Here is a 14,603-nt window from a genome sequence, read left to right as displayed (position 1 = left end):
AGCCAAACGCACGGCATCATTTCCTTTATGCTTGTGAAGATTTTCGTTTGGATGAGGAGACGGGGTGAGACCCTGACTTGGGAGATGTGGATGTATGAAGCCGGCCTTAAAGACAGACCTTTGCCAAGTCATTTTTTACATTTTAAAAATTGCAAAAAGGAAAATGGGCCAATACAAAAGTTTATATATATGTATATAGGTGGGCACCACGGAATATATGACATGAATATAACTGGGTGCAACACTGTGCCAAGTACATCAAATGAAAAAAAGGGAGAAAAGAGACACAGGATAACATGCACCAAAAGTTTGGCCACCCTGCATGGTTAGGACCTACTGGCACCCCGTTTTGCAAGTATAACAGCTTGTAAACGCTTTTTGTAGCCAGATAAGAGTCTTTAACCCCTTCACGACCTTTGACGCCACGTAGGCGTCATGAAAAGTCGTGCCAGAACGACCCATGACGCCTATGTGGCGTCATGACTTTAAAGCCCCCCTGCGGGTCGGGTGACCTAGGTCACTGAAAGGTCACCCGACCCGCAGATACAGGGGGCTTTGTTCTTCGCCACAGGGGGCGTGGCTTCGCCCCCACGTGGCTACGATCGCTCTGATTGGCTGTTAAAAGTGAAACAGCCAATCAGAGCGATAGTAATATTTCATCAATGAAAATTGCTGAAATATTACAATCCAGCCATGGCCGATGCTGCTGTAGCATCGGACATGGCTGGAGACACCGATTCCACCCCCCCCCCCCCCACCGGCGATCGCCCCCCCCCCCCCCCGCAACTGAATGACAGCGGTGATCTGCCGCCGCTGTCATCATCTGCCCCCTCCCATTCCCTCTTCTCCCCGCCAGCTTCCGATAACCCCCTCACCCCATCTCACCTCCCCCGGCACCTTCCACCTGTCGCTCCCGGTGTCCGGCGGGTCCGGTTCATGGGCGCCGCCATCTTGAAAATGGCGGGCGCATGCGCAGTGCGCCCGCCCGAATCTGCCAGCTGCAGATTCCATTCTTTCATTTTGATCACTCTCACAGTGATCAAAATGAAAGAAAAAGTAAATAAACCCCTCGATTATCACCCCCATAGGTAGGCACAACTAATAAAGTAAAGAAAATATTTTTATTTTTATTTTTCCGTTAGGGTTAGGGTTGAAAAGAGGGTTAGGGTTAGGGTTGGAAAGAGGGTTAGGGTTGGAAAGAGGGTTAGGGTTGGAAAGAGGGTTAGGGTTGGAAAGAGGGTTAGGGTTGGAAAGAGGGTTAGGGTTGGAAAGAGGGTTAGGGTTGGAAAGAGGGTTAGGGTTGGAAAGAGGGTTAGGGTTGGAAAGAGGGTTAGGGTTGGAATTAGGGTTAGGGTTGGAATTAGGGTTAGGGTTGGAATTAGGGTTAGGGTTGGAATTAGGGTTAGCGTTGGAATTAGGGTTAGGCTTGTGGTTAGGGATGTGTTAGGGTTAGGGCTGTGGTTAGGGGTGTGTTGGGGTTAGGGTTGGAGTTAGAATTGAGGGGTTTCCACTGTTTAGGCACATCAGGGGGTCTCCAAACGCGACATGGTGCAACCATTGATTCCAGCCAATTTTGCGTTCAAAAAGTCAAACGGTGCTCCCTCCCTTCCAAGCCCTGACATGTGCCCAAACAGTGGTTTACCCCAACATATGGGGTATCAGCGTACTCAGGAAAAATTGCACAACAACTTTTGGGGACTAACTTCCCGTGTTACCCTTGGGAAAATAAAAAATTGGGGGCTAAAAAATTATTTTTGTGGAAAAAAATGATTTTTTCATTTTCACGTCTCTGCATTATAAACTTCTGTGAAGCACTTGGGGGTTCAAAGTGCTCACAACACATCTTACATACGTTCCTTGGAAGGTCTAGTTTCCAAAATGGGGTCACTTGTGGGGGGTTTCCACTGTTTAGGCACATCAGGGGCTCTGCAAACGTAATTACGACCGCAGACTATTCCATCAAAGTCTGCATTTCAAAACGTCACTACTTCCATTCCGAGCCCTGACGTGTGCCCAAACAATGGTTCCCCCCCACATATGGGGTACCAGCGTACTCAGGACAAACTGGACAACAACTTTTGGGGTCCAATTTCTCCTGTTACCCTTGTGAAAATAAAAAATTGAGAGCTAAAAAATCATTTTTTGAGGAAAAAAAATTATTTTTTATTTTCATGGCTCTGCATTATAATCTTCTGTGAAGCACTTGGGGGTTCGGTGTGCTCACTACACATCTAGGCAACTTCCTTATGGGGTATAGTTTCCAAAATGGGGTCACTTGTGGGGGGTTTCAACAGTTTAGGTACATCAAGGGCTCTGCAAATGTAACATGACGCCCGCAGACCATGCCATCAAAGTCAGCATTTCAAAATGTCACTACTTCCCTTCCGAGCCCTGACGTGTGCCCAAACAGTGGTTCCCCCCCACATATGGGGTACCAGCGTACTCAGGACAAACTGTACAACAACTTTTGGGGTCCAATTCATCCTGTTACTGTTGTGAAAAAAAATTGCGGGCTAAAAATCTTTTTTTTTTTTTTTAGGAAAAAAAATGATTTTTTATTTTCACGGCTCTGCGTTATAAACTTCTGTGAAGCACTTGGGGGTTCAAGGTGCTCACCACACATCTAGATAAGTTCCTTGGGGGGTCTAGTTTCCAAAATGAGGTCACATGCCGGGGGTTTCTACTGTTTAGGCACACAGGGGCTCTGCAAATGTAACATGACACCCTCAGACCATGCCATCAAAGTCAGCATTTCAAAATGTCACTACCTCCCTGCTGAGCCCCGACATGTGCCCAAACAGTTGTCCCCCCCCACATATGGGGTACCAGTGTACTCAGGACTAACTGTACAACAACTTTTGGGGTCCAATTTATCCTGGTACCCCTGTGAAAATAAAAAATTGCGGACTAAAAATATTTTTTTTAAGAAAAAAAAATATTTTTTATTTTCACGGCTCTGCGTTATAAACTTCTGTGAAGCACCTGGGGGTTCAAAGTGCTCACTATGCATCTAGATAAGTTCCTTAGGGGGTCTAGTTTCCATACTGGGGTCATTTGTGGGGGAGCTCCAAAGTTTAGGCACACAGGGGCTCTCCAAACACGACATGGTGTCCGCTAACGATTGGAGCTAATTTTCATTTCAAAAAGTCAAATGGCACTCCTTCCCTTCTGAGCCCTGCCGTGCGCCCAAACAGTGGTTCCCCCCCACATATGGGGTACCAGCGTACTCAGGACAAACTGGACAACAACTTTTGTGGTCCAATTTCTCCTGTTACCCTTGTGAAAATAAAAAATAGCGTGCTAAAAAATCTTTTTTGAGGAAAAAAAATGATTTTTTTATTTTCACTGCTCTACGTTATAAACTTTTGTGAAGGACTTGGGGGTTCAAAGTGCTCCCTACACATCTAGATAAGTTCCTTAAGGGGTCTAGTTTCCAAAATGGTGTCAATTGTGGGGGAGCTCCAATGTTTAGGCACACAGGGGCTCTCCAAACGCGACATGGTGTCCGATAACGATTGGAGCGAATTTTCCATTCAAAAAGTCAAATAGCGCTCCTTCACTTATGGACCCTGCCGTGCGCCCAAAGAGTGGTTTATGACCACATATAAGGTATCTGTGCACTCAGGAGAAATTGCCCAACACATTTTAAGATCCATTTTATCCTGTTGCCCATGTGAAAATGAAAAAACTGAGACCAAAAGAAAATTTTTGTGAAAAAAAAAGTACTTTTTTACCGATCAATTTGTGAAGCACCTGGGGGGTTCAAAGTGATCACTATGCATGTAGATAAGTTCCTTGGGGGGTCTAGTTTCCAAAATGGGGTCACTTGTGGGGAAGCTCCAGTGCTTAGGCGCACAGCGACTCTCCAAACGCGACATGGCAAGCGCTAAATATTCCAGCATATTTTCCATTCAAAAAGTCAAATGTGCTCCTTCCCTTCCGAGCCCTGCCGTGCGCCCAAACAGTGGTTTATGACCACATTAGAGGTATCAGTGTACTCAGGAGAAGTTGCCCAACAAATTTTAGGATCCATTTTATCCTGTAGCCCATGTGAAAATGAAAAAAATTAATGATAAAAGAAAATTTGTGGTGCAAAAAATAAAATGTCTATTTTTTCCTTCCACGTTGCTTTAGTTCCTGTGAAGCACCTGAAGGGTTAATAATCTCCTAGAATGTAGTTTTGAGTAGCTTGAGGGGTGCAGTTTTTAGAATGGTGTCACTTTTGGGTATTTTCTGCCATATAGACCCCTCAAAGTGACTTCAAATGTGAGGTGGTCCCTAAAAAAAATGGTTTTGTAAATATTGTTGTAAAAATGAGAAATCGCTGGTCAACTTTTAACCCTTATAACTTCCTAACAAAAAAAAAAATTGTTTCCAAAATTGTGCTGATGTAAAGTAGACATGTGGGAAATGTTATTTAGTAACTGTTTTGTGTCACATCACTCTCTGGTTTAACAGAATAAAAATTCAAAATTTGAAAATTGCAAACTTTTCAAAATTTTCGCCAAATTTCTGTTTTTTTCACAAATAAACGCAAAAATTATCGACCTAAGTTTACCACTAACATGAAGCCCAATATGTCACGAAAAAACAATCTCAGAATCGCTAAGATGCGTTGAAGTGTTCCAGAGTTATTACCTCATAAAGGGACACTGGTCAGAATTGCAAAAAATGGCCAGGTCATTAAGGTCAAAATAGGCTGGGTCATGAAGGGGTTAATTTCTTGTTTGAGGGATTTCCATCCATTCTTCCTTGGAGAATTCTTCCAGTTTTGTGAGATTCCTGGGCCTTCTTGCATGCACTGCTATTTTGAGGTCTAGCCACAGATTATCAAACTTGTTCAGATCAAAGAACTGTGAGGGCGATTGTAAAACCTTCAGCTTTGGGCCTTTTGAGGTAGTCTCTATTGTGGATGTTAACATGTTTAGGATCATTAGCCACTTGTAGAAGACATCCTCTTTTCAACGTCAGCTTTTTTACAGATGTTATGTTTGCATCAAGAATTTGTTGAATTTTCATTGAATCCTTTCCTCCCTCTACCCTTGAAATGTTCCCTGTGCCATTGGCTGCAACACAGCCCCAAAGCATAATTGAATCACCCTCTTGCTTAATGGTTGGTGAGATGTTCATTTCCTGAAATTGTGTGCTTCTTTCTCTCCACACATCGTGGCCAAAGAGTTCTATTTTTTTTTTTTTTTTTTATAACATAAACTTTATTGGTTCCAGAGTAAGAAGATGCATAGACAACAGCCATTCAAATAATTGCAATCATTAATCAATAGTACAAGATTTGGTCAATATTCCAAATTACTTCCTTACAAGGAACCAGAGAATTTTTAACAATAACCCAGGCATACACAAATAACACAAATATCACAGATGATTGCTCTCTTTGGTAATGTCAGTTATGAAGTGCTCATCTTGACAATTTGTAATGTTACATAACAAATATCAGGTATTCCAAAGAGTTCTATTTTAACCACATCAGTCCACAGGACTTATTTCCAAAAGGCATCAGGCTTGTTGAGATGTTGTTTTGCATACTTCAGATGCAGAGTTTTATGGTAAGGATGCAGTAAAGGTTTTCTTCTGTTGACTCTTCCATTAAGATCATATTTGAACAGTGGATCATTGTACCACAACTCCAGAGTTTGCTAAATAATTCTGAAGGTCTTTTGCAGTCAAGCGGGGTTCTGATTTGCCTCTCTAGCAATCCTATGAGCAGCTCTCACTGATACTTTTCTAGGTCTTCTAGACCTTATCTTGCCCTCCACTTTTCCTGTTAACTGCCACTCCTTAATTACATTTGGAACTGAGGAAAGGGAAACTTGAAAATGCTTTGCCTCCTTTTTTAAAGCCTTCTCTTGCTTTGTGAGCCTCCACCATTTTCAGAGTGCTAGGCAGCCGCTTAGAAGAACCCATGGCTGCTGCTTTTTGGCACAAGGCTAGAGGAGCCTGGGTTTGTGTAAAGTTGGGAAATTTGCATCACCTGGCCTTTCCTGACAGGCCAATATATATATAAATTTGCCTAAAATGCAAAGGAAATCTCATCTTAAACTTTAACCGTTTTAGAGATCATTTAATCTTCAACGTGCTTAACTGTTCACAATAACTGTAATTTTGACCGGGGTGGCCAAATTTTTAAATGCCACTATCAATACCACACTATTGCTTTATATAGTAAAAAATACATTCTCCTAAGAAGTTCAACCACAGGCTGGGATTCAGAGGAGGAAGACCAAGATGGCGCTGATGTAGGCATTCAGCAGGTCCCCAACTGCAATGGCAACCCATTCATCCCCCCCGCAATTGCGCCGCTTTGAGCCGGAGGACGACTGTGACCGCATGCACTGGTAATTGCGCTATTTAAATGTCACGCTCCGAGATTGACAGCTGGATTTAAGCGGTTAAGCTGCAACGATCGGAGCGCAGTCCAGCCTTTGCAGTTGCAGGCAGATGAATGCTGTGCATTACAGCCGGCATCTGAGCCCTCAGCATACATGGGGACATGACCGAAAACGTACTTTTAGGTCTTATGTCGATAAGGGGTTAATTGACCAGTGAGTGCTGTGGTCACTTCTCATAGAACTGCATGTTTAGACTCTGGAATATTATATTACTGAGCACCACAGAGTCCTCACAAGTGTGGGACTTGTAGGTGGCAGCGCCAGTCTTTTCTTAATTGAAGTTGAAAAATAAAAACGCATTACTCACCTCTTCGATCTCGCCTCTTTGTTTGCTTTATCAGTGCCACTTTGGCTGTTCCCAGTGGGGTTGGTTTACTTTCTGCAGCAATCGAGTGCCTGCATGACTGCCAAGGCCATTGATTACCTGGGGTCTTATGAATGATTTATGGTGTGTGATCGCTGCAAGAAGTAAACAGAGACTTGCAGTAACAACTAGAGTGGCCCTAATAGAACAGTGCCGGGTGAAGAATTGAGAATACCTTAGTGCAAAATGCAAAAACAATTGTTCAAATCTAGCATAGCTCTTGACAGCTCGCTTTCCCTCCCTCCTCTCACTGTTAGAGCTAGCAGCAGAAATACCGTAGGGGTTGTCCACACATCTCCACATTGTAAAGAGGGGGAAAAGCATGCACAGTCTTAGGAGAGAAGAGAAAAACTATTGAAAAGGAGGAAAGCATAGAGAAATAAGTGAAGAGTAGAAGCTGTACTGATAAATGAATACTGAAGACAGAGGCACCCTGTATGCACTCAGACCTCACGTCCAGCCTATATTACTGTGAGAGATATTCCCACAAGACAGAAACCTGAAACTAGGATCAGGCTGCAAACTGCATACACAGGGGGTCTCAAAATGAATGAATGAAGAGTGCAACTAAAATTTATTGCATTTGTATTAATTAAAGAGAACTACTAACCTAGGGAAAACTCATGTTTTAAATGTCAGAGGTGTTTATAGGCTTTATAAGCATTGTAAGGAAGCGTTGGGTGTAGTGTTCACTCATGTTATACAATTTCTGATCTTGCTTATCCCCTTATCTTGTCTGACTCCTTGCGTCCTTTCTTTGCCCACTAGACGCTTTGTGTGGAACTTCTTCCGTCTGGAGAACGAGCATCTGAATAACTGTGGTGAATTCCGTGCCGTACGTGATATCTCTGTGGCCCCTATGAATGCCGATGACCAAACGCTGCTGGAGCAGATGATGGATCAAGAGGATGGTGTGAAGAACCGAGCCAAGAGCAAGACATGGAAGCGAAGCCAGAGCATATCGTTGCGCAGACCTCGTCTGTCCTCACAGTAAGTAAAACAATGGCTGCCACTGTTGTAAAATATAACGAGGGGCTGCTAAGGACATTGTTACTCTGATCGGTGGCTCAGTGATCTGTCGCTGGACGGTTTGTGGCCGCCTGAGTCCATTGTGACAGCACTTTGGTTATTGATCATGATGGCGCATGCTTTTAGGATGTGACAACCATGCATCCAATTTCTTTAAATCTATTTCTCCTTTTTTTGCTGGTTTATGCCATAATACTTTCAGAATACAGTGTTATTAAATATTGTAGATAAGCAGGCAATTATGAGTCCGTATAATAACATCCTTATCTATTGTGTCCCATAGGAGCAAGGCCCGAGATGCCAAGATCCTGATTGATGACACTGATGATGAAGCCAACACATGAAGCAGTTACTGCTTTCACGTTCCACTCTTGAACCATCTTTTTCAGGCTTTCATCCCCCTACCAGGCTTCTTTTTATCCTCGCACTGCATCACTATGGGGCTGGCCTCCTGCTCTCCCTTTTAACCCATTAAAAGATTTTGGGCCCACAACAATTCATGGACAGAGGTAATAAAGGAAGCCAAGGACAGACCTTTCCATACCCAAGTGTACCAAGCTGGAAAGGACTGTTGAGAATTGGTGGGTGGTCCGAAAACGTCCCCTCCCCCCCCAAATCTCCAATCTTATTGCTTGCCTGACTACAAAAGACTTGAAGTTTCTGTTTCTTTCCCCTCTGTGGTGCCACGTACAGCAACCTGCGCTGGGATTGTTGTTCTAGTTGCAGCCGATCATCTTTGTCGTCCATCCTCCTCCTCACTGTCCCCACCTTCACCTCCCTACACGTGTTTGTTTGCCGTCATTTATATTTTGTGTTCCCACCCCCCCAGCAGTGCTGGAAGGGGTCCCAAAGAAAAGGGGCTGGGGGAGTGACAGAACTTGAAGATATTAACTTTCTTCATTCATTTAAGCTATCATCAGTCCGTTTTAAACCAAAGTTATGTTATGTTTTTGTTGCTACTTTTGACCTTCTATTTCCATTTTTTTTTGGACATGTTGAGATCCTCCATGCAGTCCGTGTGGTGTACAGCCACCTCCGCCATCGACAGAAGCCAATCCTGCCAAAGGGGCCTGTATTCTGCTCTTTGTAAGAGCTGAGCACTCCCTTTCATAGCCTCAACAGCCTGCACTCGGGGAAGTGTGCCTAACCATTTTGCTGCTGAGTAACCAGAGCCATGTGGGTACGGGATTACAGGCCTCCTCGAGCGGAGTGGTTAAATCATTCTTCTATATTACTGCCAGACAAGCGACATGCAGGGGATGCATATTGAAATGCAAAGCATGTCTCAAGTATTCGCCGTGACTTCTGTAAGTGCAGGCTCACGCTATCAACCGTTTCTTTGCTGCCTTCTGGGTTCTACCCACATTTGCCAGCAGATTTCCCCCAACAAGGGCTGACAATAGGGAACCAGTCTTAAACTCCATCCCCTCCTTATTCAGCACTGCAGTGGATGCACAATGCAGCCATTTGGAAGGGGGCAGCGGATTGTCAAATTGCATCAAGTGCTTGGCTTTGAAGAGTTCATTCTCACCTTCTCCATGAGACAGGTTCTGAAGTTACGACCATGCTGCCCCCTCTCATAACTTTTTGCTTTCTCCAGTTAGTGCAAGGACAATCTTTTGAACTAAACCTCTGCTTGGTGACAATTTTACCTCTACAAGAGTCTGACTCTCTCAGCACTTCTCCCTCCTCCTCTTCAGCTAAGGGAACACGGTGGTGGTAGTAGTGCTAAGAGATACTGAGGGTTGTGACCGCTGCTTTGTCTTGCTGTAGCTGTATATGTGCATTGCTGTTCAGCTTGGCTTCTCTCGTCCGTGCGCATGCTTTGTTTGTTCCTTCCGCGTCACGGAGGGAATAATTAGTGTATTTTTTTTTTTTAGAAAGGAGCTCAGCCGCTGAGTATAGGGAGAGGGCGCCGTTAGTCATAGCAGCCCTTCCTGTTTGCGACTGTTCGTTATGAATAATCCATTCAACGGGATTGGGAATATATTATCCCACTGAAATCACTATGACTTACAAGAGTCATTGATGGTTGTTGCACGTCAGGTATAACGTGACTTCTGACCCAGGACAACACAACATTCAGCTGTATTGAATTGCAGCCACCTGGTTTGTTGTCTTTATGCAAGGATCTGGAGTCCCTGATTTACTGCCCGGTGTATAGATTAGATTTTAACATTGCCTTCTTCGGCTTTATTGGTTACATTCCCTAAAATATAACTACTGTTTACTTGGACGATACTGGCTCGAATTGGAGAAGAACCTGGATGGATAGCCCTTTTTAAGACGGCAACTTAAACCTCTGCCGTTTACTCGGTGGCACTTCTGTGGCTATACGGCCGGACTGGTCCACTCTGTTCTGCACACATCCGGGGAGAGAGACCGGACTACTGCTCCTATGGTCAGCTGTAACAGGGGCTCCCTCCCTGACTCCGGCCTAGCTCAAGCTTGGAAGCCGTGATGTAACCAATGTTTTCTTCTCGTGTAAGATGTGATGTAAGTTCGTGAAGCAAGGGAATCGTGTCTGGAAGAGGAACGTGGAATGCCAGGGAATAAAGGGGAATTAAAGCACACTCCGTCCCTCCCTGATCCCCTCTCCAGCTCTCTGTCCCACTGTGAAGCTCTCTTCCTGCTAGATGTCTTCAGTATCAGCACTGTGACTTGTTCTTTCTGGTGCATTCCTGCGTCGTGTCCCTGCATCCCACCATCTCCTTTTGATCTTCTTTTTCTTCCACTTGTTTCCCCCCCTTCTCACCTGTCTCCTATCCACGCCATGCCTGCCCTACCCTTCTTTCTTTTCTTCCACCCTGTTCTCTCTGAAAATGAAGAACACGGGACTATTCTTGCTTGCTCTTCTCTGTGGCTGTGCTGATAGATTTTTGTTCCCTTTGATGGATATTAAGATTACTTTTTTTTTTTTTTTAATACTGTGGAGTACTTTCTGGTCAGTAGGAACATTTTGGCACAAAGTGCTTCTGGTTTGTAGATTGTATAAAACAAATTTATGTGGCTATATGTGTTTATATTTGTTTTTTGTTTTTTCGTGTCTTTTTTGGTAAAAGAAAAAAAATGATTTGTGTGTCCTGAATTTTTTGATGAAGTAAGATTTAAGAATCAAGTTAAGGAGTAATCATTTGACTGTTTTTCTTAAATCAATAGTACCCTTGAAAATGCCCGATGTAAACTTTGTGTTCACTGGTAAAATCTGTGTTCGGTGAAGAGATTTTTCCAGTACTGAGATAGATGACAGTTGGTGCTGATAAGATTCTATGGGAAAGGGTGGAGCAAGAAACAGACACAGACATTCTGCTGCAAGTTCTCCTGAAACGGCAGTTACAGTTTAAATTGTAAGGCTGTGTGCACACGTAGCGATTTTTAAGCGTTTTTGCCGCGATTTTCGGCGCGAAAACGCTTAAAAATCGTGTACAGAATGCCTCCCATGCATTCCTGTGGTATTCCGCACATGCTGTGCTAATGCTGCGCTTTTTTCTGCGGCGGAATCGCATCGCGGAAAAAATCGCAGCATGCTTGTTCTTTTGTGCGGAATCACAAAGAATTGCCGCGATTCCGCACCCATAGGAATGCATGAGAACCGCTGACTTCCCGCATGTGGCTATGCCCACCATGCGGGAAGTTAAGCGTCTCATGTGCGGTTGGTACCCACGGTGTGGAGTAGAGGAGACTGTCCTCCAGGCCCTGGGTACCATACCCCTGTAAAAAAAAAAGAATAAAAAATAAAAAGTCGGGGTATATTTACCTTCCGGCGTCCCGCGCTGCATTCCCGGCCTAAGCGTTCCCAGTAATGCCTTGCGGCAAGGCCCTGTAATGACGTGGTCTCGCGAGATCGCTATAGCAACGCGAGACTACGTCATCACAGGTCTCGCAAGGCATTACTGGGAACGCTGAGGCCCGGGAATGCAGCGCGGGACGCCGGAAGGTAAATATACCCCGATTTTTTTTTTATTTTTTTTTTTAGCATTTTAACATCCTATCTTTTACTATTGATGCCGCATAGGCGGCCTCAATAGTAAAAACCTGGTCACACTTGTCAAACACTATGTTTGACGAGTGTGACCAACCTGTCAATCACTTTCCAAGCGATGCTTCAAATCGCTTGGAAAGTGCTTGAATAACGCACGCGAAAATCGTGGCAAAATCACGATCATAATCGCGGTGAAATCGCGCGGAAAAAAACGCGCAATTTCTGGGAAGGAGTCCGGTTTTTAGTGAGCGTTTTAAAACGCTACGTGTGCACATAGCCTAACTGACGTTTCAGGAGAACTTGCAGCAGAAGGTTTGTGTCTACCTCCAATTCCTCCTTCCTATATAGAACTTGGGAGAAAATCTTTTTACAGTACCAGCAACGTGAGATTACTGAAATCGCATGCACATGCTCCTTATTTATTTCCTTGCCGATTTGAACCATTTTTTTTTTTTTATTATCCCCAAGTTGGAGCAGTAGTGTGCGTGCTCAAAGGCCACTTCATTAAAATGGGAATCCCGATTTTGTGATCTGTGGAGATCCCAGTAATCGGACCCTCATCTGCAGAACTTGTAATCCTGATATAACCCCATTAATTTGATATATAACTTTGCTAAAAGTTAGCTCTAATTTTTTTTTTTAGAGTAGCTCTTCTCCTCCTGTTAAGTGGTAAAAATGCACCCTGCTTGTAACCACTAGGATTTTACACCATTTTGTTCTTTTTCACGTCAGCTGTTTATATCTGTATTCAGAAAGCGCCCCCTAGAGGTAGATATAGGCACTTAGAATTTATAACAAAAAAAGGCAATAAATTATAATGAACTGCCCCAAAGGAAATGATTATACACTACAGTATGCGAGAGCACTGACATGAGACTTGGTGTCTACTCCCCGGGTGCATTTACAGCAGGTTATAGCCCTAATGGAAGCGCAGAGCGGTGCGCACACTGAATGCTCATTTGTATCCACCCCTGATTACATCAATTAGACCGTCTTTGTGCAATCTACTAATGATTCAGCCAGAAACGTGTAAGGGCCCCGTCACACGTAGCGATGCACCAGCGATCCCGACAACGATATGAGACCTTGTCAGGATCGCTGGTGTGTCACTACATGATCGCTGGTGAGCTGCCAAACAGGCAGCTTCACCAGCAATCAGCACCATTAACACGGGGGTAACAAGCGTGCACGTCGCTTAGTTACCCACTGTGTACCTTAGTTACCAGCGTGCTGGTGCAGCGCGCTGGTAACTAAGGTACACATCGGGTTTCTAAGCGCTGCGCGCCGCTTAGAAACCCTCTGTTTACCTTAGTTACCAGCGCCATCTCGCTGATCGCTGGTCTCCCGCCTGTCACACGCAGCGATGCATGCTGGCCAGCGGGAGACCAGCGATCAAAAAAATGTCCTGACCATTCCAGGACAATCAGCGATACCCGGCAGGGGGGCCGGTCGCTGGTAAGTGTCACACACAGCGATCTCGCTGGTGAGATCGCTGTTGCGTCACAAAACTTGGTGGTCTAATTTCTCCTGTTACTCTTGGGAAAATAAAAAATTGGAGGCTAAAAAATTATTTTTGTGGAAAAAAAATGATTTTTTTATTTTCATGTCTCTGCATTATAAACTTCTGTGAAGCACTTGGGGGTTCAAAGTGCTCACCACACATCTAGATAAGTTCCTTGGGGGGTCTAGTTTCCAAAATGGGGTCACTTGTGGGGGGGGGGGGTTCCACAGTTTAGGCACACCAGGGGCTCTGCAAATGTAACATGACGCCCACAGACCATTCCATCAAAGTCAGCATTTCATAATGTCACGACTTCCCTTCTGAGCCCCGACGTGTGCCCAAACAGTGGTCCCCCCACATATGGGGTACCAGCGTACTCAGGACAAACTGAACAAGAACTTTTGGGGTCCAGTTTCTCCTGGTACCCTTGTGAAAATAAAAAATTGTGCACTAAAAAATAATTTTTTGAGGAAAAAAAAATATTTTTTATTTTCACGGCACTGCATTATAAACTTTTGTGAAGCACTTGGAGGTTAAAAGTGCTCACTATGCAACTAGATAAGTTCCTTAGGGGGTCTAGTTTCCGAAATGGGGTCATTTGTGGGGGTGCTCCAATGTTTAGGCACACAGGGGATCTCCAAACACGACATGGGGCCGCTAACGATTAGATGTAATTTTCATTTCAAAAAGTCAAATGGTTCTCCTTCCCTTCCGAGCGCTGCCGTGCGCCCAAACAGTGGTTCCCCCCCACATATGGGGTACCAGCGTACTCAGGACAAACTGGACAACAACTTTTGTGGTCCAATTTCTCCTTGTACCCCTTGTGAAAATAAAAAATAGCGTGCTAAAAAATAATTTTTGAAGAAAAAAAATGATTTTTTATTTTCACTGCTCTGCGTTATAAACTTCTGTGAAGCATTTGGGGGTGCAAAGTGCTCACTACACATCTAGATAAGTTTCATAAGGGGTCTATTTTTTAAAATGGGCACACAGGTGCTCCCCAAACGCAACATGGTGTCCGATAACGATTGCAGCTAATTTTCCATTCAAAAAGTCAAATAGCGCTCCTTCCCTTCTGGACCCTGCCGTGTGCCCAAACAGTGGTTTATGACCACATATGAGGTATCGGTGTACTCAGGAGAAATTGCCCAACAAATTTTAGGATCCATTTTATCCTGTAGCCCATGTGAAAATGAAAAAATTGATGCTAAAAGAAAATTTTTGTTGGAAAAATTAAAATGTCCATTTTTTCCTTCCACGTTGCTTTAGTTCCTGTGAAGCACCTGAAGGGTTAATAATCTTGAATGTAGGTTTGATCAG

At 44.1% G+C, this 14,603-nt stretch overlaps 1 protein-coding gene across 1 annotated transcript in view; it reads left to right on the top strand.

Annotated features, from left to right (window-relative positions):
* Positions 1-10,873, top strand: part of XPR1 (xenotropic and polytropic retrovirus receptor 1) — a 148,407-nt gene extending 137,534 nt beyond the window's left edge. Inside the window, exons 14-15 of the mRNA XM_073571350.1 lie at positions 7,540-7,761; positions 8,084-10,873. Coding sequence (XP_073427451.1) covers positions 7,540-7,761; positions 8,084-8,144 — 283 coding nt within the window. The 3' untranslated portion in view covers positions 8,145-10,873. The remainder of the gene's footprint in view (positions 1-7,539; positions 7,762-8,083) is intronic.
* The last annotated feature ends 3,730 nt before the right edge of the window (positions 10,874-14,603 follow it).

Source organism: Dendrobates tinctorius, unplaced genomic scaffold (genome assembly GCF_039654945.1).
Source record: "Dendrobates tinctorius isolate UK_male_01 unplaced genomic scaffold, ASM3965494v1 ptg000029l, whole genome shotgun sequence".
Classification (NCBI taxonomy): Eukaryota; Metazoa; Chordata; class Amphibia; order Anura; family Dendrobatidae; genus Dendrobates; species Dendrobates tinctorius.
The sequence above is the reverse complement of the archived record's forward strand: the minus strand, read 5'-3'. Positions and strand labels throughout refer to the sequence as shown.